This window comes from Anas acuta, chromosome 2 (assembly GCF_963932015.1).
Source record: "Anas acuta chromosome 2, bAnaAcu1.1, whole genome shotgun sequence".
Lineage (NCBI taxonomy): Eukaryota > Metazoa > Chordata > Aves > Anseriformes > Anatidae > Anas > Anas acuta.
In genome coordinates, this window is record NC_088980.1 from 134,282,685 (window position 1) to 134,307,030 (window position 24,346).

Genomic DNA, 24,346 nt, shown 5'->3' on the forward strand with positions numbered 1-24,346 from the left:
AAACCTGAATTTATATATAGTTTGCTGAAGTAACAGAATGCCTCACAGATGCTCATGGCACTTGCCACGGCTTATTTTGGTTATGTTCATAGGCTCTGTGTAGACTTTTAGACATGAACATATTTTGTAGGTGTACTCCAAGCGTGGCACTATGGTCCATACCACAGTCAGGTGGCTTCTCTGGGACAGTAGCACAACTGGAAGAGCTAGAGCCAGGAGTTGCAGTGAGTGGCAGGGGAATTCCAACCCTGCATCGTTATCTACAGTGACTCCCTGCTGCAGAAACAGCTGCGCCTCTGGATGAGAGAATGTGACTGTAATACCATGCTTGGTGGTATTACATTTTATATTACATTCAGATGGCTGTGAATACAGTGTTGTTGGCTTTGGGGCTTGGCAGAGCTTACAAGTTGGCATTTCTTTGCTGCAGTAAAGCAGCAGTGCAGTAAAGCGGCACTGCTTGAATGTTACAGCCAGCTGTGCGATTTCAGGGAACAATGTAGGTATCTGCAGACACTATTTAATAACTGATGAAAGTGGAGAAAATGATTTGGTACAGCTCTGCTGATTGTCCCATCACAGTTTTAAAAAGTTGTTTTTTTGCAAGAAAACCTAAGTGTGATATAGGGAGCCATGATGGGAGATCTGGCATGGACCACAGGTCCCCACGGGAAGGACACCAGAGTTGCAGGTGGTATCATGAGCTGAAGACCCTCCTGTTGAGTAAGAGAGCAGGGTGGGAGGTGCAGAACTCATAGGGTTGTAGGAAAGCCTTGGAGAAAGTGGGATGTGGAGATTAACAAAAGAAACCAGGAAGAAAGGGATTGATGGGTGAGAGGGGAAGAAGCTTCGGGAACACAGGTAATAAAAATGTGGTTAGATAGGTAGGTCTCTTGCTGCGGTCAGGGAGGCGGAGTTAAACCCAGCTTCTCAGCAGGAAGGAAAATGTGAATAGTTTCAGAAATGCCTTGAAACAGAAAGTGGTACAAAGCAACCTGCGGGGGGAAACAGAACTAATCCAGAAAGGGAAAACCAGGGCGATTAGCAAAGGGGCTGAAAGTGAGACAGATGGTGGGAAGGCAGGCAACAGAAGGCGTATGAGAGGAGAGAAACACAGCAGCAAGGTGCTGGGAGGAACCTTAGGAGGTCGTCGTGCCCCAAAGCATCCTAGTACATTCCTGTAGGTAATAACACTGATGTCATCTGGAGGATGACACTTCATGCACGGGCTATGCTTAGCCAGGCCTGGGGATAATGCACAGCAAGGGAGAAGCAACCAAAATGCCAGGAGCCCGGGCAGCAAAACATGGGAACCTGACCGACTGGTGCATGCTGTCAGACCGGATACTGAAGGCATAAAAGAGGCAGGGTGGAACGGGAACCGTGGCTGGGAAACAGGCATTTTAGGGAATGTGTTACCCAAGAAAAAGGAAAAAGAAAGGGTAATGCCACTACAGGAGCAATTAGTGGTAAGTGGCTTCAAAAATTAACAAATAAATAAAATACTGATTAATCAAGAACCCAGAGACATAATGGGAACTAAAAATACTTCTAGGGTAAAGCTTAACCTATAAAAAGGTTACTGTATGCAGTGGTAGCCTGCTGTAGCAGTAAGGCAAGGAGTCTGAGCTTTCTGGATGGAAAGCTGGAAGACAAATTCACAGAGAAAATGGGGGGCTCTGACGTGCTCACCTCACGTCCCCGATACCAGCTTAGCATGGCACATTTCTGCCACCTCCTTTAAACACAGGAATTTGCTCCAGTGACTGCCATTATCCAAATCTTACACCAAAAAGGTCAAAAATTACTCCAGCCAGCTTTCCACCATGCAGAGGTTGTTTAGTGAAGCCCATAAACCATGGAGCATGGCCCTGGTGACAATCCCTGCAAGGAGCACGCTCTGCAGCCCAACAAAGTGCATCAGGATCAGGCCACCCGGCTGTGCTCAAACATTTGGGGGCTACCAGGATCCCAAACCCCAGAGGACTTCCAAAATGTGTCCTGAGCCCTGCTGCCAAAGCAACAAATGTGCATGGGGTAGCAGGAGACGGTGCGGGCTGCGGACCTGCACCACAGCAGGATCAGCCATGAAGGGAAGTATGATGTGTGCTATCATCTTGATAAATATTTTGGGAAGGGGCACAACAGCAAAGTTGGAAACACACAACTAGGGTGTTAAAGAAGTATGGGGTTTGAAAGTTAGTGTTACTGGGGGATTTCACTGGGGAAAGTTAGCGTTGTTTCTTTACCCTACATTCGGGAACCTTGTCATAATGGAAAAGGGCTTTCTGATCAACACGTGTTTAAAACAGAAATTTCACAGTGAAACAAAAAAAGTAGTAAGGAAGAAAGAAAGAGGAGGTTGTCACAAGGAGCAAAACCACCTCACAAGGAGCAAAACCACCTCTGCCTGTGTATTTGTGAGGGAAGGCTGCGTGAGGGAAGGCTGCACAGCCGTGGCGAACCTGCTCGGGGCTCCCCTGAGGAGCTGCTCCTGGCTGTATGTGGTGCCAGAGTGGGGTCCTGGCTCGGCTATGGGGTTGTATGGTTGTAGGGTCGTGCGGTTGTAGGGTCCCACCAGGAACCAGCAGCCCCACCGCCCCCACAGCGAGGCGCAGCCCGGCGGGCGGGCAGCACCCCGAGGGCGGGCCGAGCGGGCCAATCCCTCCCATGGCAAACTCGGGGCTGCATTTTGGGCAGCAGAGGGGTCGCTCCTGAGGGCTCCCCCACACTCCCTGAGGAGAAGCGAGGCCCTGAGCGGCGCCGCCCGCCTCGGGACGTGGCAGCGCCCATGGCGGGCGGGGCTGAGGCGGCGCCAGGTGAGCGCTCCCCGTACCTGCGCCACGTGGGGGGCGGGCAGCGAGCGCCGCGGCCCCAAACTCGCCCGCAGCCATTTGCCAGCTTCCCAGGGGTGCAGGCAGCCCTCTGCCTCCCCCTCGGGAAGGAAACGACACCAATCCTACAGATCCGAGCGGGATCAGCTAAAGGGGGGAGGGAAGGAAGGGAAGGGAAGGGGTTGCCCCCTGCGCCGCGGCTGCAGGTGGGGGCTCTGCCGGCTTGGGAGAGACCCGAAGAGGGAAAGTTTCTGGGCTCTTCTCTTCCCCCCTTCCTTCCTTCCTTTTTTTTTTTTTTTTTTTTTTTTTCCTCTTTTTTTCCCCCTTTTCCACTTGCCTGGCGGCACCATGACGGCGTCTCCCGACTACCTGGTGATCCTCTTTGTGACCACGGCGGGCACCAACGGGGCCAGGCTGGGCTCGGATGAGCGGGAGCTGCTCCAGCTCCTGTGGAAAGTGGTCGACCTGAGGACGAAGGAGGTATTTTTCCCCCCAAAGGAGGAGGAAGAGGAGGAGGTGGGAGCATCCCCAGCTGCTTCTGCTGCTCCCCTTGCCCCTGCTGGGCTGGGTGCCCCAGGAGCTGGGCTGGCTGGGGGTGCCCCAGGCTGGAGCAGGTGGTGGTGGTGGAGGGCAGGGCTGTGGGGTTGCAGGTTGGGGAGCTCAAAACCGGGTGCTGACTCGCTCCTCCTCTGCTTTCCTTGGAGCTGGGGTGCCCTCACGACGTGCTGGTCAGGCCCGACCACCCGGAGCTGACTGCTGAGTGCCAGGAGGTCACCAAGGTGGACGTGGAGAGCCTGGCGCTGGCTCCACCGCTGGAGCAGGCGTTGAGACAGGTGACAGCCCGTAACCAGCCGCAGTCCCTCGGTGGTGGGAGGTGGAAGCCACCTTAGCATCCGTTTACCCTCCTTCCCCACTCACTTTTGGGATAGCAGAGCCCGGCACCGGGCACTATAGCCACACGTGGGCCAGGCAGCCTGGACCCTGTTGGCCTTTGTGGGGTTTTCTCTCTTGCCTCGTGCTCTTTCACCTCGGGAGGTGGGGTTGAACCCTGAGAGGAGGATGAAGGTTGGGCATTGCCCAGCTCTCATCTCCTGCTGGGCTCTGAGTTGCAGCTGTGGCTGGGTCTTCCTTAGTGTAGAAGGGAAGCCAAGTGGAGGTGCCCCTCAAAAAAGCTGGGTTTATGGTGAGCTATCTGTCCTGGAAAGAAGGAGACTGTATCAAAGCCTCAAAATAAACAGGGAGGTGTGTGTGGCTCTCATTAAGGGCAGGGCTGGAAGTCTTTTTCCTATCCAACATGCCCTGTCTGTGAGGTTTTTCTGCCCAGGTGCTCCCCCAGCTCTCTGCAAACAGCTTTATGTCTCCCTGCAGAGCTCTTGCAAGTGAAAAAAGAAATATTTTTGTGGTGTGGGCTGAATGTGTGGCCACATCGTGGTGGAAAGGGAAAAGGGGCAATTTCCCTATGAAGTTAATTATCATGGGAGTAATCATGTGCTTAGCTAGTAAGAAACAAATATACAAGAGGCTTTCTCAAAAAGGAGTTCCAGCCCTGTGATCCTGCTGACCAGGTTTAATACTGCCAATTGATGACACTTCCTCCTGCAGCAGCTCTGATCTCTCACATGTGTGTCTTTTGTTCCTGCTTTCAGTTTAATCAGTCCGTGAGCAATGAGCTGAACATTGGTGTGGGTACTTCCTTCTGTTTCTGTACTGATGGGCAGCTGCACATTAGGCAGGTTCTGCATCCTGAAGCTTCCAAAAAGGTACGTAGCAGTTGACTGAAGTCCAACTCTTGGTGTGCTCTGTATGTTTTTCTTGCGAAACTGATCGACTTCTCTTTAAAATGCGTAGTACGAGGAGACCTCCACACCTCTGTGATTCAATCATTGCTCATCAGTCAATATACTTGTCAGACTACAAGCCTGCCCACGTGGATGGCATGGGCAATGTCTAATGCGTGCGCTGCCCTGAGAGAGGCTTTTAGAAGTGAAATCAGAAGAATAACTGTGAATTGAGTGTTTGAGAAAGGAGCAATGCGCTGAGAGGTTGCTCTAAATCTGACACTCGTACTGCTGCGCGAGCCACAATGGGCTTAAAAAACGAAACTTTGGGAATGTTGCCAAATAGTTCGTGATTAAGGCGGCTGACTGCCTGTTGAAATTTTTACGTTCACCTTTAGCAGCTTTCAGTCTCCATGCATTCAGTTGACTCTGTGAGGGCGGTGCTTGTGTTTGTAAGGAGCCGAGCAGTGGCATGAGGCAGGCTGAGCGATGACGAGTCCCCTAGTCTAGAGTTTTCCATAACTTCAGAGTTGCCAAATTGCCAACAGTGTTACGAGCTCCTGCCTAATTTTCATTAGTGATAGGGTTGCAGCACTGTGCTGAGTCTTCAGGCCTGAATTCACTGCCTCAATATTAAAATCTGGTCTTGTGGTTTGCTGTGAACATGCATGGCTCAGTAGCAGAGCTGTTCTGCTATCCCCACCGGCTACTGATCTCTGCGCCTATCATTTTGCTGCTTGGCCTTGGAAGGGGCAATGCTGCAAGTCTGTGCTCTTACAAAACTGATATTGGGTGTTTGTTTCCTAATACCCGTTGGTGCCATAAGTATTGATTGACACTTTTAAAGCTTGAGCAGAGAAGCCACGAGCATGATTCATAGTGACCAGACCTGTGTATGTGTAACAACAAACTTTGTCACTTAGAATGGGCTTGTGTTTTTATACAGTTGTTTGTTTGTTTGTTTGTTTTCCATGCAGCTAAATGATGTAGGTAAAAGAAGGGAGTACCCCTACAAATATTCTTATTTAAGTTAATTTGGTGCAAGTGATTAGGATCCTTTTTTTCTCTCTATATATTCAGTCACAGTGACAGGACTCATCAAAATCTTCTGTTCCTGTTTTGTTTCAAATTCTTCATTTGAAACTTGCTCAGTGCTGCCTATAGATCAAGTAAATCAGATGCTTATGAGACTTGTAGTAGTTTTCTGGTGGATACCGAATGCTGAGGCTGGTGGCACGTGTACTGCGGAAATCCAGATCTGTTCAATAGCCTTGTGATTTCTGCCGGTGTTTATTTTAAGGCGCCCAGTCTCAACCAGCCTAGCAGCTCGTGGTATTCAGACAATAAAGTGATATCAACTGCTTCAAGGGAAACTCGGTGAAGTACAGAACTCAGTCTCTTCTCATGGAAGCAGAAAAATAGCCGTGCTAAAACGAGAGCAGGCAATCCTGGCGAGCACGCCTGCATTTTCATAAGTTTGTCTTTAAAGGATGTTGTTTGCCTAATGCACCTGTCTGTATGCTAAGATAAGCTCTGCTGTTTTCAAAGCAGAACTTGTTACGGAGCCTAAACTTCTTTCTTCTGGCTTTTTAAGCGTACATCCACATATGCTGCCGTTCTGTTACAATGCCAAGATGCTAACTAGTCATTCTAGACAGAAAGTTAAGTAAGGGCTTTCTGTGATTTAGAGGCACTGCAGGCAGACAAGTAGAACACAAGCACCGAGGCTGCGAGGAAGTCTGGAGGAGAGGGGGGGTTGTGTTTGTTGAAATAACTTCCCTGCTTCTTCTCTTCCTCATCCTGAAACAAATGAAGGGAATAAAGCATGTGAAAGATGTCCTTGTGGGGCAAAAAGGGTTTTATTGACACTTTCAATGGGCTTGCTCCTGGCTTCATGCGCCGTAATTAAAGCAGTTACCAAGCATGGACTGATAACCTCTACACCACATCAAACCTTCATCTGCTCCGTTTATTTTATTTTTTGATGGGAATAAATATTTGAAGTGTGACTGCTCTCTGAAAACTCAGCCTTGTCTGCAAACCAAGACATCTTCTGCTAGTCTTGCAAAATCTCCTTGGCTCTATAAACCGAACCGAGTGCCCTCTGGCTTTTCGCAGTAAAAGCTGGAACCAGGAATTGATGATAAATGTTGCAATAGCACGCGTTTGCTCTCCTACGTGTATATTGGATTTGAGGCACTGGTAATGACAGCAAACTCTTCTCTGGCAGTGAGAAAGCACATTTTTCTTTCTTAAATCACAGAAAGGAAGCTGCTTAAGCAAAAAAAAAAAAAGTTGATAAACATATTTGGATGACTATGAAGAGCTATATGAGCTACTCTGCAGCAGAAATATTTTAGTTTGGTATTTTGTTGTCTTTTTATTCCCCCCTCTAGCCATTGTAAGGAAATAGTTGGAAAGTTTAGTATGTAAAGACACAGTAGAAGATGCTTGCCCCGGCTGACAGACGGTACCTTGTCCTTTTACAGAATATCTTACTGCCTGAATGCTTCTACTCCTTTTTTGACTTGCGGAAAGAGTTCAAGAAGTGTTGCCCTGGCTCACCTGATATTGGCAAGCTGGATGTCGCGGCCATGACAGAATGTATCCTTTTGACAAAGATGGTGCCTGCTACTGTTACGGCTTCGGCTGGATTTTGGGACAAAGATGTGTGAGTAATGCTTGCAACACGTGTTCAAGGGTGATATAACCTCAGTGAGTGACTCGGCGCTGCCCAGAGCTTTCTCACAAAGATAAAAACGTACGAGAGTGCGTGGTGCAATGGGGGGAAATCCTGTTTCATCTTGATTTCTGTATGCTTTCCTTACTACCTTTATAGTTGTCCTTTAACCTTCACAGCTAAATGTGACACATTTATTCAAATTGTTGGTGTGAATCTTGAGTTTAAAGTTGTGAGCTTGCTCGCTGTGTTGGTTAATTAAATCTTTATTTTTTTTTAGGTAAGAGTAAATGTTGGGAGACCTCTTCATCTTCACTGTTAGGAGGGGTAGTGGTTACTCTTGATGTGAACGGGTAGTTAGCCTTTAATTCAAAGGCAGGGATGCTGCTGGTGCACGTGGTATCCAGCCTCAGAGAGAGGAAGAAGAGATAAAGGATCTTGAGAATTATAAGTTGCTATTAATAACTTCTTTGACTAGCTTCTTGCATCTGTAGAGTGATTGCCATTAAGAACTGGCATTTTTCAGACTCAAAACTATGTGACGTCTGAATTACAGTAGCCTTTCTCTGTAGGACCAGCATCACCAGGGTTTTGTACCTGTAGTGAGAGGGGCATAAAATATCGATGTAAGTGTGTTCTGTTAGTTTGTGGCTTTATTTTTTGTGTGTGTGCTTAATTAAAGGTTGAATGCTGGAGGCTGTCTGCTCTGCTTCGTCATCTGCAAATTAAGATGCATGTCTTCTAGCGAAGGGGCAGAAATCACTTTTTTTCCCCCTACTCTGAAGCAAAGTGGTATATTTAAGTGGAAGAGTGTGGACTTTTATTTTGCTTTTTCTACATAAGTGTTTGCATAGTCTAGAAACCAGATGATGGGGGCTTCTAAAAGTGTTAAAAGCCTAATACATTGCTTGGGGATGCTCTGACAGAAAACATGAGCTGGAGAAGTTAAAGGCAGTGAGCTACTTCAGCTGTTTCAGAGAGATGCCTTTACTTTCTTCCTGTGTGAGTGCCTGGTGTACATCCTGCTGCTGTGGAAACACTTGTATGACCACAGACAGCTGAAGGGTCACTGGGTAGTTAAGGTACGATGACTGATTGTGCACTCCCTACATGCTGGGAGAGGGGAGCAGACCCCACTGCCAGTACCACCTGGGTCTTGGTTGCCAACTGCAGGTAGTTTTTCCTCCAAGGTCCTAAAGGTTTGGCTGGGCTGAGTGATCTTAGTTTGAGTGTGAATTCTAGATCCGATCTGCTTCTCTTCGGGTGTGTGTATGAGTTGATTCTGTTTTTATCTTTGGGGTTTGTCTTGTTTTGTAACTGCTGATGCATTATTTGTAAACTTGCTGTGTTTATGCAACGTGGCTGGAATTAATTGTCCGTACCCCACACTGTTTGGGAGCCCTCGCAGGGGCTTGGAAAAAGAAGGGTGCAGAGCCAAAGAAGTAAAATACTTGTTTTCCTCTTATTGCCCAATATGCTAATTTTTCTTTTCCCCTCACCTTGCTGAGATGTACTGATTTACACACAGCCTGACACCAGGGAGATTAACTTAATTGCACCTGGAGAGTCTGTACGTGCGTGTAATGCTTGCGATAAAAGTTTTGGTTGGAGCAGGTGATTAAGTCTGAGGATTAGCCCAAGCAGCTTTGTGCCTAGTGGTTTTTTCCCCTCAAGTGAGGCAGCTGCCTTCTTTCGAAGACAGTTAGGTAGCGAAGAGAAGGCTGAGAGAAAAGCATCGTATCTGAGGTGGGGATGGGGAGGGTGGATGGAGAAAGGGAGATGGATGGATGAAGAAAATAAAAGCTGGTGGATGAAGCTGAAAGGAAGCTGCAGGATAGTGCCAGAGCCTCCCCGATCTCTTTACTCTTGCAGGAAGCGACCAGGTTTGTTAGCGTTTGGTTTGGGGGTTGAGCACAGAGCAGAGGTGTAGATCTGCATTCACAAATTGGTGGGAGCAGAAGAATGAGTTTGGGCAAGTCCCTTCATGTGCCTGGATCCCTGACCCAGCCAGGAGACGGCTGGGATCAATGGGAGGAAACGTGTGTGGTGTGAGAGAGCTGTGGGAAAGCTGGCCCTTGGTCTGCAGTCACTTCAGTCGTTAGCAGGCTTTCAAATGCTTTTATTTTGGTTGGTAGTGTCTGATTAAACAACAAATTACAGGCTGGTGGAGAATGTGCTCTCTGGTTCCCAGCAATCAGAGGGAATAATTTCCTGCTGCAGTCATTCAGGAGGCATATTCCGGGGTGTCAAACGCTGGGTAGTTGGTGCTTGGATGTATACTTAGTGCTTGCCTTCTTTGCATGATGGTGAAAAGGAACACAGGGACATTAAACTGAATAACCTGCCGACTATTTTTTCCTTTAAAAAGAGTTTTGGGGACTTAATCCTTCAGCAAACGACTTGAAATTGTGTATAGCAATGAAACCATTAAAAATCTAAGAGTTCAGGTGAAAACTTTACATTGTGTCCCCTGCTCCCAAAGAAAGTGTGAATTCCTTGTCCAAACGGCCACTGATTTATTTAATACAAGGTAAGGCAGTCTTTAAAATGCAATCGCATTTGGGAGGCTGAGGAAGAATTGAGATGAGTTTAACTGCTGTCTCTGCCGCTGCCTCCTAACTTAAGGTCTCCAGCAGGTTTTTGGTGCAGGAGGCAGCCTTGTGGCAGGCTGTCTTCTGCTCCTCTTACACAATGCTGACTGAAGCGGGACGATTATGAGAAATTTTGAGTAACAAAAAAAGCTGGGAGAAACGATCGTGTTCTGGCAAAGGAAAGGACTTGGTGCTGTTGAAATCTCTCGAAGCCTGTGTAAGGACACAAAAGAAGCAGGGCTGTTCTTGCACCTTCTGTACCTCCCATACTCGCTGCACTTCTTGATTTGCAAAGCTTGCTGAGCCAGTTTTCACTGCTGTGAGTGCCTCCAGGGTGGAGTGAACAAAGCTTGCATGACTGTTCGTAACTCGGTCTGCAGAAGACTCATCCTTTGCCTCAAGATTGGGCGTGCAGAAGTCATTAAATGGCAAATAACTATTGCTTCCTCCCGTCTCTGGTTTGCTCCACTTGCTTCTGAGCTGGGGCTGTGAGGATAGCTCCTCGCTAGCAGGGTGTTGTCAGGAGAAGCACAGCAGGGCTCCAGAGCAGTCTGCCTCATGCTCTGGATAAGATCTGGGTTCTCCAATACTGAAACTTGTTTTTTTTGACCTGGATGTTTTGAAAACCGCCGTGCAGAGCACAGCTAAACCCAGCAGGATTTAGCCCTGGCTATGAAAAGCCCATTAATGGGTATTACCTGACAAATCTTATGCATTGCTATTTGTATATCCTGTGGGAGCACCCAGGAACCAGGTAATATCAGATTACTTTAATCAAAATAGTATTTAAAGAGATTTAAGTCTCTTCAAGCAGAAGATTACAATCAGAATAAAGGGGGAAAAGCATTGGTAAAGAACATAACTGTAACGTGCTCATGTCATCTCTGCTAAGTGAGCGTTAGTTTTCCTTTTGCTAGGGTTAAGAAAGGAGGTGAGACCCTGGGAGAGACAGCGTGGGGGAAGAAGGCTTGGAGGACACTTGGAGGTGAAGCTGCAACAGAATCAGGGTTTAAAATGTCTCCCACGCTATGCAGATGAGCCTGACATAGGATGTGCCACCCCTCAGCGTGCTGAGTGTTACAGAGGGGTGGTAGCACAAGCAGGAAAAGCCTTGTTCCCTGTCCTGTCTTGGTTTTTGAATGCATCTTTTTGCCCTTTGCTTCACTTGGATTGTGTGTACCTGGTATTGCCTATAGTAGCTTTAGACAGCTGAGTCCATTTTTCTAATGCTTTAAATGTGAGCTTAGATTTATCCACTGAATTCAACTCTTTTTGCTAATTACCTAGGATGGACAAGCTTTAAATATCAGTGTACACATGTGTGGTCTCGTCTACCTTCATAGAACAAGTGGTGATTCTCTTTTAAAGGCTATTCCACTAATTTTTTAAGCATCCTTTCTTTCCAGTGCCCCAGATCAGAGGTCCATCTGCCTGTGGACAGACACGTTTATTAAAATTTCCACTTAGTTGAGGCTGTTATAAATGTGCTCCTCCACATGTGCAGAAAGCAATCAGTTTTATTCTCCCGTGTTGCCTAAAAGCCTTGCTTGCAGCTAATCAGAAGCAGAGGTGTGAGCAATCTCTCCCCTCTCACTCCTACTGATGTTGATGAATTTCTCCCTCCCCTCCCACTGTGTTTGTATCACTCTGGAAGGTTTTTTGCACAACCATCTCCCTGCTTCTCAACACCCGGCAGCGATTTCTGTAGGCACGGGGGCATTTTTAGGAACTACCTCCTCAATATTTTCAGTGAGAGGTTTTCCAAGGAGAATACAAACAGAGAGGGGGAATTTGTTTTGTTTTCCTTGTGTGATGGCCTCGCTTCGGCGTCCTCCCCTTTCACCCTGCTGCGTTCCCACCTCCTGCAGCTGATTGCTGGTAGGGATCCTTGGCTCTGCAAACGGGAAGTATTGAAGTGTCTCCTCGTTGTGACAGCCTGCCCTCACAGCCAAGCTGTTGCATGTATGCACACGTACGCCTGTCCCTTGTCCCAGTGGCTGTCGAAACTGCTGCCTGATTCCTCTTCCTCTCTGGATTTCTAATTCCTGCATTTTCAGCAACTTCTCCTTCCCCAGGTGGGTGGCAGAGGCTCTGCACAAGCACCAGGAGCTGCAGGGGGCCGGTGTCAGGCAAAGGAGGAGAAGCCCTCCTCTGTTTTGACACGTGAGTTGCCCAGAAACATCTGCGTGCTGCTGATTAGATGCCGTGAGAGGGATGAAGGCAGCCTGCTTGTGGATTATTTTTCTCTTCAGCACTCCCCACACACACACCAGCTTTTCCCAGGCAGTTGTGGGGGAGAGACAAGCTTGGGTGTTTGGCTTAGGAAGAGAGAGTGCAATGAAAACGTTCCTTGTTGCCATAATTACTGGTGGTAGTCTCTTACACCATGTTGTGGGGTTGTTTCATGTGGCTCGTTTAGGATTTTTAGCTTGGTTTTAAGAAAGCCATTTAGTGTTTTTACTAGTTTATTCCAAAGATGCTGGGAAGGGAAGGTGATGGCAATGGCTAGCAGACAATATTCAGTGGAGCAGTTGGCAGATCACTAGTTTGTGTTTGTTTTTTTTTTTTTTAAATATAAGTCACTTCTTACAAGAACATCTGAAGCTGATTAAGCACAAACCTCTTACTTTCCATACTCAGCACACACTTAAAACCAGCGAAGTGTCAAAATCAAATTAGTCTTAAAATTTTAGTGCTGCATCTTTCCTTTCCCTGCTGTGGAAGAAGAGTTTGGTTCAGTTGAAACTATTTTTTTTTTTTTAAGTGTTCTGAGCATTAATTGATGGCTTGTCCTGAGATTTTAAAAAAATAAATAAATAAATCAGTTTTGTTAGAATGATTTGCAGTCATCCCACAAGTAATGGGAAGACGATGACACTTTTATCCTCACCTCTGAGATGCTCAAAAGTTGTTCTTCAGTCCAAAGTGCAGAACTCTGAGCATTTGAAATGCATCTTGCGTACTTGTGTGGAAATGCGGGTGAGTAACTGGTGTGTTTGTCTGTTTTGAATGCCTTGCATTGCTGCATAGCTGTGCCGAGATAGGTCTCACTGTTTAGGAAACACATACATTTTTTGCTCTGATATCTTGTTGTGCAGTGATAAGGCACGAGAACAAAATAAGTCCTACTTCAAACTGTGTTGGGGCTGACTTGTTTTGTTTGTTTCTTAAACATTCTTCAAAGAAGGAGATGAGGATGGAAAAGACCCTTGGAAAAGCCAATACAAATTGGCTTTATAAATGGAGCAGAGTTGAAAGGAATCTCACTGTTCTGTAGTTTGATGCTACAGGGAGGGGCAAATACAAGAGGAAAATGGGGGGGGAGGGAGATACCTTAGTGAACTTTAAAAAAATTTGTGAAAAAATGATACCTGTAACTTATATCAGTCTCCCTCAAGCACAGATTTGTATCTGGTCGGTCTACAGACTAAGACAACATTTTCTGCTCTCTGACAGGAGAGCTTTTCCTTGCTATCATCTTCCAACACCCTTCAGATCAGAAAATATGTGGGCTGTGGGACTCTGCTTTGTCTCTTGGGTTTTCAGAGTGATGAACTCCAAACCTGATTCTGCTAATGCTGCGGGAGGGCACAAAGCTCAGGCTGTACCTTCTAACAGGCAAGATTTAGACCAGGTGCTGCTTGTGAATTTTAGCAGTGGTAAGATAGCTACTCTACTTTGGGATTTAGCTGTTTAGAAAATGTGTGGCAAGTCCTCTTATTTTTAGAGTTTGTAGTTGGTTTGCTTCTCTTCCTTCCCAGATCTTCCTCTAGAACTTAAAGATCTTAATTAAAGAGGGCAGGACACCAGTCTCTTCTGCATGCAGGATTGGATCTGTCTTATGCTCACGCATTTCATATGTCTGAATTAAATATGTATGCCCTTATTATGGGGTCTCGTGTCCCCAGACACTTTCTGGAGTGACCTCACACTCCCGCAGGTGGCAGTAGTTACAGGCTAAGGCAGCAGCTAACCCGGAGCAGCTGATGCATCTCTGCAGGAAAGTGGATTAAATCTTCCCCTGAGAAGTGCCTTACCATGAAGGATAACATGAAAGCTCATTGCTCTTGTAGGAGACCAATTAGAAACCTATCCTGTGATGATTGACTTAACTCCAGCGTAAAGATTTAAATCTTGACAAGAACAGTTCAGCGCTTCCCTATGGAGCCTCTCAAGTTGAAGATATGGGGAAGATTATTTTAACACTAATATCTGAACCATACAGTAAGTGACTGTGATGAACTAGTCTTATATGTTGCTTGTTTGTTTTCTGTTGTTTTTTTTTTTTTGTATGCTGAGGAAAAAGGAAATAACTTGTACCGTGTTTCCTAGATCACAAGTTCTCAGATCCAGAACGAGTGAACTACAAATTTGAAAGTGGGCCTTGGTATGTATCATCTCGCTCTTTTTCTTTCTAAAGGCACTGCTTGAAAAAGTACTTCTCTGTATTCCTTATCTGCATATAGATGTTGTCAGTATTTTTATTTTATCTTGCCACTGCTGTGGAAGTAAATTAGATGTTTTAAGTGGGAAAGGGGGGTAGAAAACTGCATCAGATGCAGGACTGAAGCCTAGCAAGGAAGCTGTAGCCCGCTAGGTGCTGTTGGTTCTGGGTTCTCCTAATAAGTGTGTATAATAGGTGTTGAGTGGGCTCTCCTGTGAACAAAGAACTTCTGCATTTTTGCAGAAGTAACCCTTTTAGTATCAACTCTTAAGCTTTTCCTGCAATTTGCTTCCCAGATAGTGAATATACATCATGATGATTTTTTTCTTGCATAGGGAAGATGCATTTCCATAAAGATACGGTGCCAAACAAAAGACTGCTACCAGTAAATTGCTTGAGCTATGATGATTGTCTTCTTCCCAAACATGTTTTAAACATAAAGCTTCATCTGTGCTTGATGACTTTTTAAAACATAATCTTGCTTTTCCATGTATAAATACAAATTTTTCCTCACTTTACTTAGTCCCAAGTACTGACTTCCCTCCTCCAGATTAATGAACTCTCATAAGGGTAGATGATATTGGCAAGAGATGATTCTGAGCAAAAAGAGGCAAGAAAAAAAAAGCAACAGTATTGGCAGAAAGTATCCAGTGAGATTAGTTCAGGCAGCTATTTGTTTTAGCATTGTTCTAAGATTTTTTTTTCCCATTTCAATAATGAAATGTTGTGATGAGGTAAAAGATTCCCATCTTATTTGTGATAATAAGTGGAAGCTGATGGGTTTCATTTCAACATTAGGGTATGTCATCAGAGAAGATAACACTCTTTTATTTGCACAGGCACATGCACCAATTGCTTATTTTATTAAGGCAAAGTATTAAAGTACGGGATTGTGAGGAGCACTTCTGGACAGATTTCTATAGGAATGGCCACCTGAGAACTAAAAACACAACCAAAGCCATGACCCTCCTACGGCAGGGCACAAGCACAACCCTTGTAGGAGGGGAGGCAGCTGCTTAATCAATCCCATGCTCTCTGTGCAACAACCTGGCCTTCCAATAGCCCTAAAAGCAGCCGTGGGTAGCTGTTGTCAGTGTTTTGTTCTACATGGCGTTTTTAACACGCAAGAGAACAAAAGGGACTGTGGTAATGACCAATTAAATCTGGCTCTCTGTGGCTGAGCTATTCCCATGCTAAGCAGTTGACGTCGCCTGGAGCTATATTAAGTCTCCAGCAGCACAGCGATGGCCTCGACATGAAACGTTCAGGCTGAACTCCTTGGGTGAAGTAAAATCTGAAACAAATCTGGTCTTAGCTTGTGAGTGGCTCTTGCATGCTGGCACAGAACAAGCACGGCTCTGCTTCAAGCTCTACTTACCCAAAATAAGAGCAAGTGTTCCATTGTAGTGCACCAACCCTGTTCACACAACAGGGAAGCACAAAACATCGGTGTGTCAGGAGGGGGGAGTGAAGTGGGAATGTGCTTGAGAAGAGAAGAGCTCAAGGGGCAAGCGTGGTGGGGAGCTGGGAAAGGGGCAGCTCAGCAGAGCTTGCTGTTTGCTGTGATTTTGGGCATGGGTCTCAGGAAGCCCTGGCAGTGCTTCCCCCTTGCCCAGCACAGGCAGGGGCTTGTCACATTTGTGTGGATGACGAGCATTGTTTCTTCTTTTGGTGCCTGCAGCAGCAAGATGGAGCTTGTGGACGACAATGCTGTCATTCGAGCAAGAGGACTACCTTGGCAGTCGTCTGACCAGGACATAGCGAGGTTCTTCAAAGGCTTAAACATTGCCAAGTTAGTAGCCAAGAACTTCTCTCTCCCTCTGTAGTGCTTCATCTGCTCCAGTCATGGAGTTCTTCTTCTCTCTGACTTGAATCTTTCAGGGGAGGTGCTGCACTCTGCCTCAACGCCCAGGGCCGGAGGAATGGGGAGGCTCTCGTGAGGTTTGTAAGTGAAGAGCACAGAGATCTAGCGCTGCAGAGACACAAGCATCACATGGGGAATCGCTACATTGAGGTGTGTGCCACTGGCTTTGAGGACCTCCTCTCAACAGGAGTGCAAATTGCATGTCAGTCACGTGCTCTCTTTTCTTCCCTTTCGTTAGGTATACAAGGCAACAGGTGAAGACTTCCTTAAAATTGCAGGAGGTAATTTTTAGGGGATAAGAAGGGAGGGTTTGTTCCATCGTTATCTGTAACTTGGGGTTGTAAACGGCTCCTCTTGGATGTGGTCTTACATTTTTCTTTACACGATCAAGTAGGTAACCGGTGGGTGATAATTAGGTACTCTGCTGGCAGTCCAAGCTGTTCCATGACTTTTGTCCACCTCTTTTTCCACGCCCTTACCATTTTCAAGCAGCCTATTAAATAAGGATTTGATCAAACAAGGTGATCTCGCTTATGAGTTTTGTTCAGAAGGTAATCTTCCTGAACGAGGGGACCTAAATGTTACTGATTGGAAAAACTGCTCAGGTTTTGGTTTTCTGCAAAACAGGACTATTGCTGTTGCTGTGGAGACTTGCACATAAAAGCAAACAGATATCACAGCGTAAATAACAAGGGATTTATGGAACTGATTTTTCTTCAAATGAAATCTTCGATTCTGACTAAGGGGGAAATTTTAGATGAAATACTTTATTTTAAGGGGACTATTCCCAAACCTTGAACTAAAAGACTGCAAAACTTGTTCTACTCATCTTCCCCCAGACTACCACCCTCCCTTTATGACTGCAAGCGTACAGAATTTAAGATCCAATAAGCTGTTACGTACCTACAATACTGGCTTAAAATCCTTCTTGCTTCCTAACATAAATTTGTTCTGGGGGTTGTAGATGACTAACTGAGCGTCTAAAGTTAAGGTTTTGGAGTGGGAGAGGCTATTATGTTGTTGAATAGATGGCTGATAGATTTGGTAATAGTTGCACCATTCAAAGTAAAAACACTGCTTGCTAATGCTGGAAAATCGTATGTCTGACACTACCAGACTTGTTTTGTATATCAGCTTGGCAAAATATGCTAGCTGTAAGTGAAAGGACTGTGCTAAGGTGCAGAATTGGGTAGCAGGTAGATCTGGATAGGGTAGTGTAGGCTTATATCTATGAGCATTAAGGTCTTCTAAAGATGCTGGAAGTAGAATTGTCAGACTTTGACAGTTTCCTCAGGATAGGATGAAATTCCTGAGCTGTCTTCAGCATGCCCTTCTAGCTTTCTTTCCAAGCATAATGGTCTGGGAACTTGATTGCCATATATATTTGGCAGGCTTTGAAGTCACAATATAAATTAAAAAGGTGAGGTGCAAAGCAGTACTCAGAAGCAGAAGGGATTCTGCTCAGAAATGGTTTTGGGGAGGAGGAGTTAGCTATGCCGGGCTTGCTCAGGGTTTTATGTGGCTGCCTAAATTTGAGTGCTTCTCTACTTCTTTTGCTAAAGGCACTTCCAACGAGGTTGCACAGTTCCTATCGAAAGAAAACCAAGTGATTGTCAGGATGCGAGGCCTTCCTTTCAACGTGACGACGGAAGAAGTGCTGACGTTCTTTGGCCAGCACTGCCCTGTAACAGGAGGGAAGGAGGGAGTCCTATTCGTCACCTACCCTGACAGCCGGCCGACGGGGGATGCCTTCGTGCTGTTTGCTTGCGAGGAGTACGCGCAGAACGCGCTGAAAAAGCATAAGGACTTGCTGGGAAAAAGGTACATTGAACTCTTCAGGAGCACTGCAGCAGAAGTTCAGCAGGTAGGTGGCAAATGTGCTTCTTCTAGTCCTGCTTTGGCATTAAGTAGTGCCAGCAAGTACTGCTTGGCCATGACAAAAAGTTCTTCCTTTTACTTGTGACAACTTTCACTGCAAAGAGTACTGTCCAAACTTCTGTAAGGTTTTGCTCCCCCTGCATGTAGGATCTTATGGTGTATGGATGTTCTTAATCACACACACGCATGCAAAATATGCATACATAAGTGTGTATAAAAGAGTCCTTAATTTTTTTGTCGTCTGATATTCTTGCAAACAGGAGTTATAGATAATAACAGTATCTGTAGTGTAAAGCAGTAGACCCATGTAAATTTGAGATTTTGATGCCTCATTTGAAGGGTTGACAGTGAGAAAACATAGCTGTAACTTGCTACTCTTGTTGTAGTTATCCCATAACTTCTCTGTTTAGCAAAAACATCTGACACCTGTGTAATTGAATATTGATATTGTTCAAAGATGATTAAAGGAAAGCGATTAAATAGCTGGTAAGCTCTTGACTGGGTGGGGTTTTTATTGTTAAGACTACTCAAATCTCAGCATGACTCCCTTATTTCTAATGGTGCGGCTCAGTGACACCACCCATGTTACCTGATGTGCTATTGCACGTCAAGGCTGTTTGGTAGTGAAGCATGTTTCCAGTTCATAGACTTACCTAGAGAGTGAGTATCTCACATAGAGGAGATAATTTTTTTCAGTAGAAATGGCCCCATGACTATATAGACAGTAGGATGTTTTCACAATAAAACTGCTGTAGAAATACTGGTTTCATGCTCTAGATCTTCTGAGAGTTGCATTATGGTTCAAGTGATTTTTTTTTTCTTGGAAAAAAAAGAATCAACTTATTTTGGAGAGTTTAAAAACTGTCTGCAAAGTGTCTGAATTCTAAGCATTGCTGCTGTGGTTGAAGCCCAGAAACTAGCTCACTTTTTTTTTTTTTAATGCTGCCCAGACTGAAAATTATGTAACACTAATCCCATGAATTGAAAAATAAGTCAGGAAGCTTTTTGTAACCTCTTTCTGTCTTGCACAGGTGCTGAACAGGTACTCTTCCACGCCTCTCATTCCTCTCCCAACGCCTCCTATTCTTCCAGTATTACCTCAGCAGTTCGTGCCTCCCACTAACGTCAGAGACTGCATACGCTTGCGTGGCCTTCCCTATGCTGCCACTATTGAGGATATCCTGGAGTTCTTGGGGGAATTTTCTACAGATATTCGGACCCACGGTGTCCACATGGTGCTGAATCACCAGGTTGGTAGGCGCCACGTTGCTGGACACGCTGCTAACTGCACGTGTGTGTTACAGGCTCCTCCTGATGATAGTATCACCAGTAGGGGAGCACCTTTGGGATTGACACTAATGACATCAGTTGGCCTCCAGTGCTCCTCTAAAAATGAACTGACAATAAATGGGCTTACTTGAACCACGCTGTAACAGCTGCCACATCTGCTGTAGAGTGGTTTCTGTCGCTGAGACCCAGGTGCCTAAAGCTAAGCCACAATCTCTAGAGGTGCTCCTATAGCACCAGCTGTGATCCTACACTGCTTGAACTGAAGAGTCCTGCTCAACAGCTTTGATAATTCCTCTTATGTGAGGCATATCTTTAAAAACAAAATTTTGGTCAACATTAACTCACCAAGGAGTGTTTTGCCCCTGGCTTTGCCTCGGGTGTATTTGAGGCCATATATGACTGCAGCCTCGTTGAGATGGAAGGATTTCCTATGGCACAAATCTAAAACTACAGCTGAAGTTTCAAGTCTCCTGAACTGCGGTGCTACTTTCCTTGAATGGCTATGGCTAAACATGTGGATTAGTGGCTCACTGACACGTGTAGATAGTTTCATCATTGCCATTGTTTCCTGGAGGTAGTTTCTAGCAAAATCTTTTAGACAAAGGCACGTGTTGCCATCTCCTTGTTTATCTGCATAGTTTTGTGACTTTAAGGGGAGGAGAGGGCAGCTCCTCATCCTCTGTGGAGATGATTTGAGTGGCTCTGCTGATGCTAAGCCTATGTTGCAGCTGCAAACTAGTTCCTTTTCCCAGAGTAAAGCTTCTCTGTTTGAGGAGCATGGGAAGAGAGAAGGGACTAGAGTTTCTGCAGCACCTGTCTTAAGATTGCTGTGTCTGTGAGGACTTGACCTAGCCATATCTAAGTCAGAGCTGAAAAATGATGAGGAATGTGCAGGTCTGGAAGAGACAAATAAAAAGATGCAGATCCTAAAACACAAGTAATTGTTCACGCTAGCGTCAGCCTTTGTCAGCAGTAATGAAAGAACCTGGAGGAAGAGTGTGTGTAGTCCTGAGAGCGATCAGCCATCCCTGCCCAAAGCTGTCACCTTTCTTTTAGGTACTTCTTTGCCCAACTACTTGATTTTTATCTTTTTGAATATTCTCATTACTCCCACCGCTCCTGTTTCCAACCCTCTAATCATAAACAAGCGTGTAAAGGATGGTGCTATGGTTTTTCTTCCCTCAGAAACTAGAAGAACTGGCCCAGAACTTAAGTTAGAGCTGGCTTCAGATCTCTACCTCTAGTTTTGGCTACTTCAAGTCAGCTTTATGTGGCTAAAGTGACTCTTCCTAATTGTGTATCCCACCCACTTACAGCCCTGTACAAGGATCTAATTTTTCTTCTTTGCAAGCTCACACCAAGCCTAGCTATGTGATTAGCCTTAGGCTAGTGACATTTTAAATTATTCCAGCCCATATTGGCATTAACAAAATAGAAAATAGGCTTTTGACTGCGTTTTTTTTCTCAGTTAAGTTAGCACAAGTTGTTGGAAGGATGCCCATAAGATGCACCAGGTAGACTATGATTCCCCAGCAGTAGTGAGGAAACTTCAGGGAGAGTTTAAACATGCTGATAGTTGCAAGAGTCTGTAGGGATGCTCTTTACTTTGGAGATAAATATTTTTATGGCTGAAGAGTGTTTTTAACAGGACAAATCATTGTTATGCTGCTACTTCACGGGAGCTCCAGAAACACTTCTGTTTGTCTTTTTTTATAGGGACGTCCGTCGGGAGATGCTTTTATTCAGATGAAATCTGCAGACCGAGCTTTTCTGGCTGCACAGAAGTGTCACAAGAAGACAATGAAGGACAGATATGTTGAAGTCTTTCAGTGTTCTGCTGAGGAGATTAACTTTGTATTAATGGGGGGCACTTTAAATCGAAATGGCTTGTCCCCACCACCATGTAAGTTACCATGTAAGTTTTGCATGCGTCTTGCCAATACTCTACGCTGTGTGCGGGTAGGTGTTGGAGCTGCTTTCTTGACTCTGATTCTGGTTCTTGGAAAGGAGTCTCAGATGGGGGTGGTAAAATGAGGCCTTTTCGTGATAAATCAGCAGCTTGCAGTCATTATTTTTCCCTCTGGTTGCGAATTATTATGACTGAAAGACTACTTTCAAATTCCTCTTGCTTCTCCAGTAGCAAACTTCCCCTCCCATTCTTGAAACTGAACTTGGCCAGGGTGAGCCATGACTCTGAAAAGTAATTTGACTTCCTAAGGCTTAAAGAGCAGTTTCCCATTTAAACTGATTTGTGTGTACGCTTTTTTCATCATGGTGAACGTGTCAGATAAGTCCTTCCACTTTCAATCCCCAAACTTAATTCATGAAACCATTGGAAGTGTTCTCCTTTGGAACTTATCCTCTTGTTGTACAAAACCGAATATACTCTGGGAGTAAAATACAGATCCTTTTGGTCTCAGAGAAACTATTTCATGTACAATTCTGCTCCCCAGAGCTGTTCAGATGAGCATGGACTTCTAGACAAACGTTTGGGGAAGATGCTTTAAGAGCTTAAGGGCTAACCTAGTAAACATGCACGCTGTATAAATCTGAGCCTAGGGGAAAAATAATACTTTGTTTCTAAGATAATAAATGGTAAGGCAGTAGAGTAGGAGCTTTCTCTCTGCACATGTATTACTGTTTATCGTGGCGTTTCCAAGAAACATTCTCTAAACCCTCCTCAGAGCTCCCAGTCTGACAGTGAATTTCTTGGGTGTGGTTTCTCCTGAGCTGTGAGTAGACCTTCAGCTAATCTGTAGGAGTTCAGCTTTCCGGTTGACCAGCACTTCTTGCAATGTGAGGTTCATCCAAGCGGGGAGCTGCAGTGTGTGGTCCTACGTGTGACAAATCCCAGACAGGAGCTCCTGAGAGCTCCTAGGACAGGTTCTTGAGTAAAAGTCTCAAAGCCTGGGAATTCTTAGATGGCAGAGTTCCTATTTCTAAATACAAATGCAAGTGATGTATTTCTCAGATAAGCTTTTTTTGCTCTGTCACTGCCCAATCCCCCAGTGAAGGGAGACGTTAACTGTTGGTTTAAAATAAGCTTCTGTGTCACTTATTCAGGGCTATCTAAAACTTTCATACAGTTATGTTATGGTACTAGAGAAGAAAAGGAATAGGAAAGGAGGCAGTTTAACTATGTTTCAGCAAGAGGTGAGGCATTATGAGGCCCTCACAGCTAAGTGCAGTGTGTTGTTAGCATTCAGTTTAAAAACACACAAACATGAGAAGCTGCAAAGTCTTCTTCAAAGTCGTCATCTGCAAAGAGACCCTGTTCCCAGAGCCATCAGTGGTTTCTGATTTTTGTTACTGCCCTTTGCTTTTGACTGGGGGTAGAAGGACAGACTTTAGTCTTGCAGTCAGGCCCATAGCAGTGCCCCAGCTTTATCTTCTGTGATGAGCAAGCAAATGAGAAACCTGTGAAAGCTCCTTAATTACAGCAGAGCTGTTCAGCTAATGGAATTCATATACATATACATGCTGGGATTTTTGAAGGTCTTAACCTATTTTTTGTTTGTCCCTTTAGGCCTTTCACCCCCTTCCTACTCCTTCCCGACTCCTGCAGCAGTTGTGCCAACAGAAGCAGCTCTGTACCAGCCATCCATGCTCCTGAACCCACGAACACTCCAGCCCTCCACGGCGTACTACCCTGCTGGGGCCCAGCTCTTCATGAACTACACAGCCTACTACCCCAGGTAAAGCAGAAGAGAAAACCAAGCAGGAACAAAGAAGTCTTCTTGCAGCAAATGCACAAAGCTCACCAAAGAACGTTGTCTGTCATGCTAAAGGCTTGTGCTACAAAGAACAGCTTGTTCAGTATCTTGTTCAGGGAAACAATTCCAGGATATCTAGGGATTTCCCAAGTTTTAGACTATTTCAGGTAGTGATGATTTTTTTTTTTAAACAAGTTGCACGGTTACAGTGGGAATTCTGTGGTTTTGTTTTTCTCTCACATGCCTCTTCAACTCATTAGGTTGCATCATTGTGCCCTTGGTAGGAATTGATTATGGACACTCCTACCTGGGTCCACAAAGACACCTTTGGCCCCCTTTCAGAAGGGGTGGATTGGGGTCTTGCCTTATAACGTTTCCTGAAATCCTGCCTCTTTGTTTTTTGTTTTTTGTTTTTGTTTTTTTTTTGTAATAAAGTAACATTTGACCTTTACGGTGAAAATTCTGTTTACTTATTTATGAAAATATTGCATTGAAGCATATGCGTATTGGATGCATATGTGAAACACGTGCCTTGGAGCATATGTTCTCCCTGACCTCATGAACACCTCTTGTGAAAGGCTCTCCTGCACAAACTACCCGTCTTCTGCAGAACAAAGACTCTTCGTACCTCTTGTTCTCTGCAGTCGTGAGGCCTTGGAAAGAGCCACGTTCCCTACAAGCCATAAACTGCTCCTCAGCTGTCAGGGGAACTGAGAAAAGAACCCCAAGTTTTCAATCAGGTTCAGGCGAGAGCTTTTTATCTCTGGAGAAGGGTCCAAATAGCTACTTTTGGAGTTGTTGAGCAGTACGGACTCTGTAGCACCTGTAAGATAACCAAAGTTTTCTAACTACTCTAACTAAACTAAACCATTATGTCTGTGAGCTGCCTGTTTTTTTCATTAAAATGTGTTTTTCACTCAAAGTTAATTTCTATAATGCTTTCATGTGTCTTATGGTTATGACATGTTACCAAACTCAGCCTCTTTCATGTAAGATCAAAAAAATAAAATAAAATTCCAGAACTTGCACTGGCAATATACAACAAGTTTCTCAATAATAGCTCTTACATCATGAGAACGCAGTGCCATTAATAGTTCGGTGTGACTTTGGCGTTTTGGGTGTCTTAATCTGCAGTGGCTAGTCTATAATTAGTTTAAGCGGCAAGCCCAACAGAGACCTCACTGAATGGGGATCCCACACGAGTCCCATCAATGGCTGCGTGATCTGTGGACATCTGTTGGTTACAGACTGATCAGTCCAGGTCAAAATATCCT

General features: G+C 45.1%; 1 protein-coding gene across 2 annotated transcripts; it reads left to right on the plus strand.

The window, feature by feature from the left end:
• The first annotated feature begins 2,649 nt into the window (after positions 1 to 2,649).
• Positions 2,650 to 24,099, plus strand: ESRP1 (epithelial splicing regulatory protein 1). Of its 2 annotated transcripts, none has more exons than XM_068672271.1 (13): positions 2,650 to 3,314; positions 3,539 to 3,667; positions 4,481 to 4,594; positions 7,102 to 7,216; positions 14,009 to 14,107; positions 14,216 to 14,270; positions 16,009 to 16,119; positions 16,209 to 16,341; positions 16,430 to 16,472; positions 17,754 to 18,055; positions 19,101 to 19,319; positions 21,076 to 21,274; positions 22,886 to 24,099. In XM_068672271.1, exons 1-13 carry the CDS (start codon positions 3,183 to 3,185, stop codon positions 23,056 to 23,058), a joined length of 1,824 nt encoding a protein of 607 aa, XP_068528372.1. In that variant the 5' UTR covers positions 2,650 to 3,182; the 3' UTR covers positions 23,059 to 24,099. The 2 variants fall into 2 exon arrangements, with proteins under 2 accessions (XP_068528372.1, XP_068528373.1); XM_068672272.1 differs by having other exon boundaries at positions 2,677 to 3,314; positions 21,076 to 21,262.
• The last annotated feature ends 247 nt before the right edge of the window (positions 24,100 to 24,346 follow it).

What these genes read in the sequence shown, in the direction of transcription:
- ESRP1 (XM_068672271.1), top strand. Translation starts at nt 3,183, where the DNA reads ATGACGGCGTCTCCCGACTACCTGGTGATCCTCTTTGTGACCACGGCG. An exon ending in TCGACCTGAGGACGAAGGAG is followed by an intron (nt 3,315 to 3,538) that starts GTATTTTTCCCC and finishes CTTTCCTTGGAG; the next exon opens with CTGGGGTGCCCTCACGACGT. An exon ending in ATCCTGAAGCTTCCAAAAAG is followed by an intron (nt 4,595 to 7,101) that starts GTACGTAGCAGT and finishes GTCCTTTTACAG; the next exon opens with AATATCTTACTGCCTGAATG.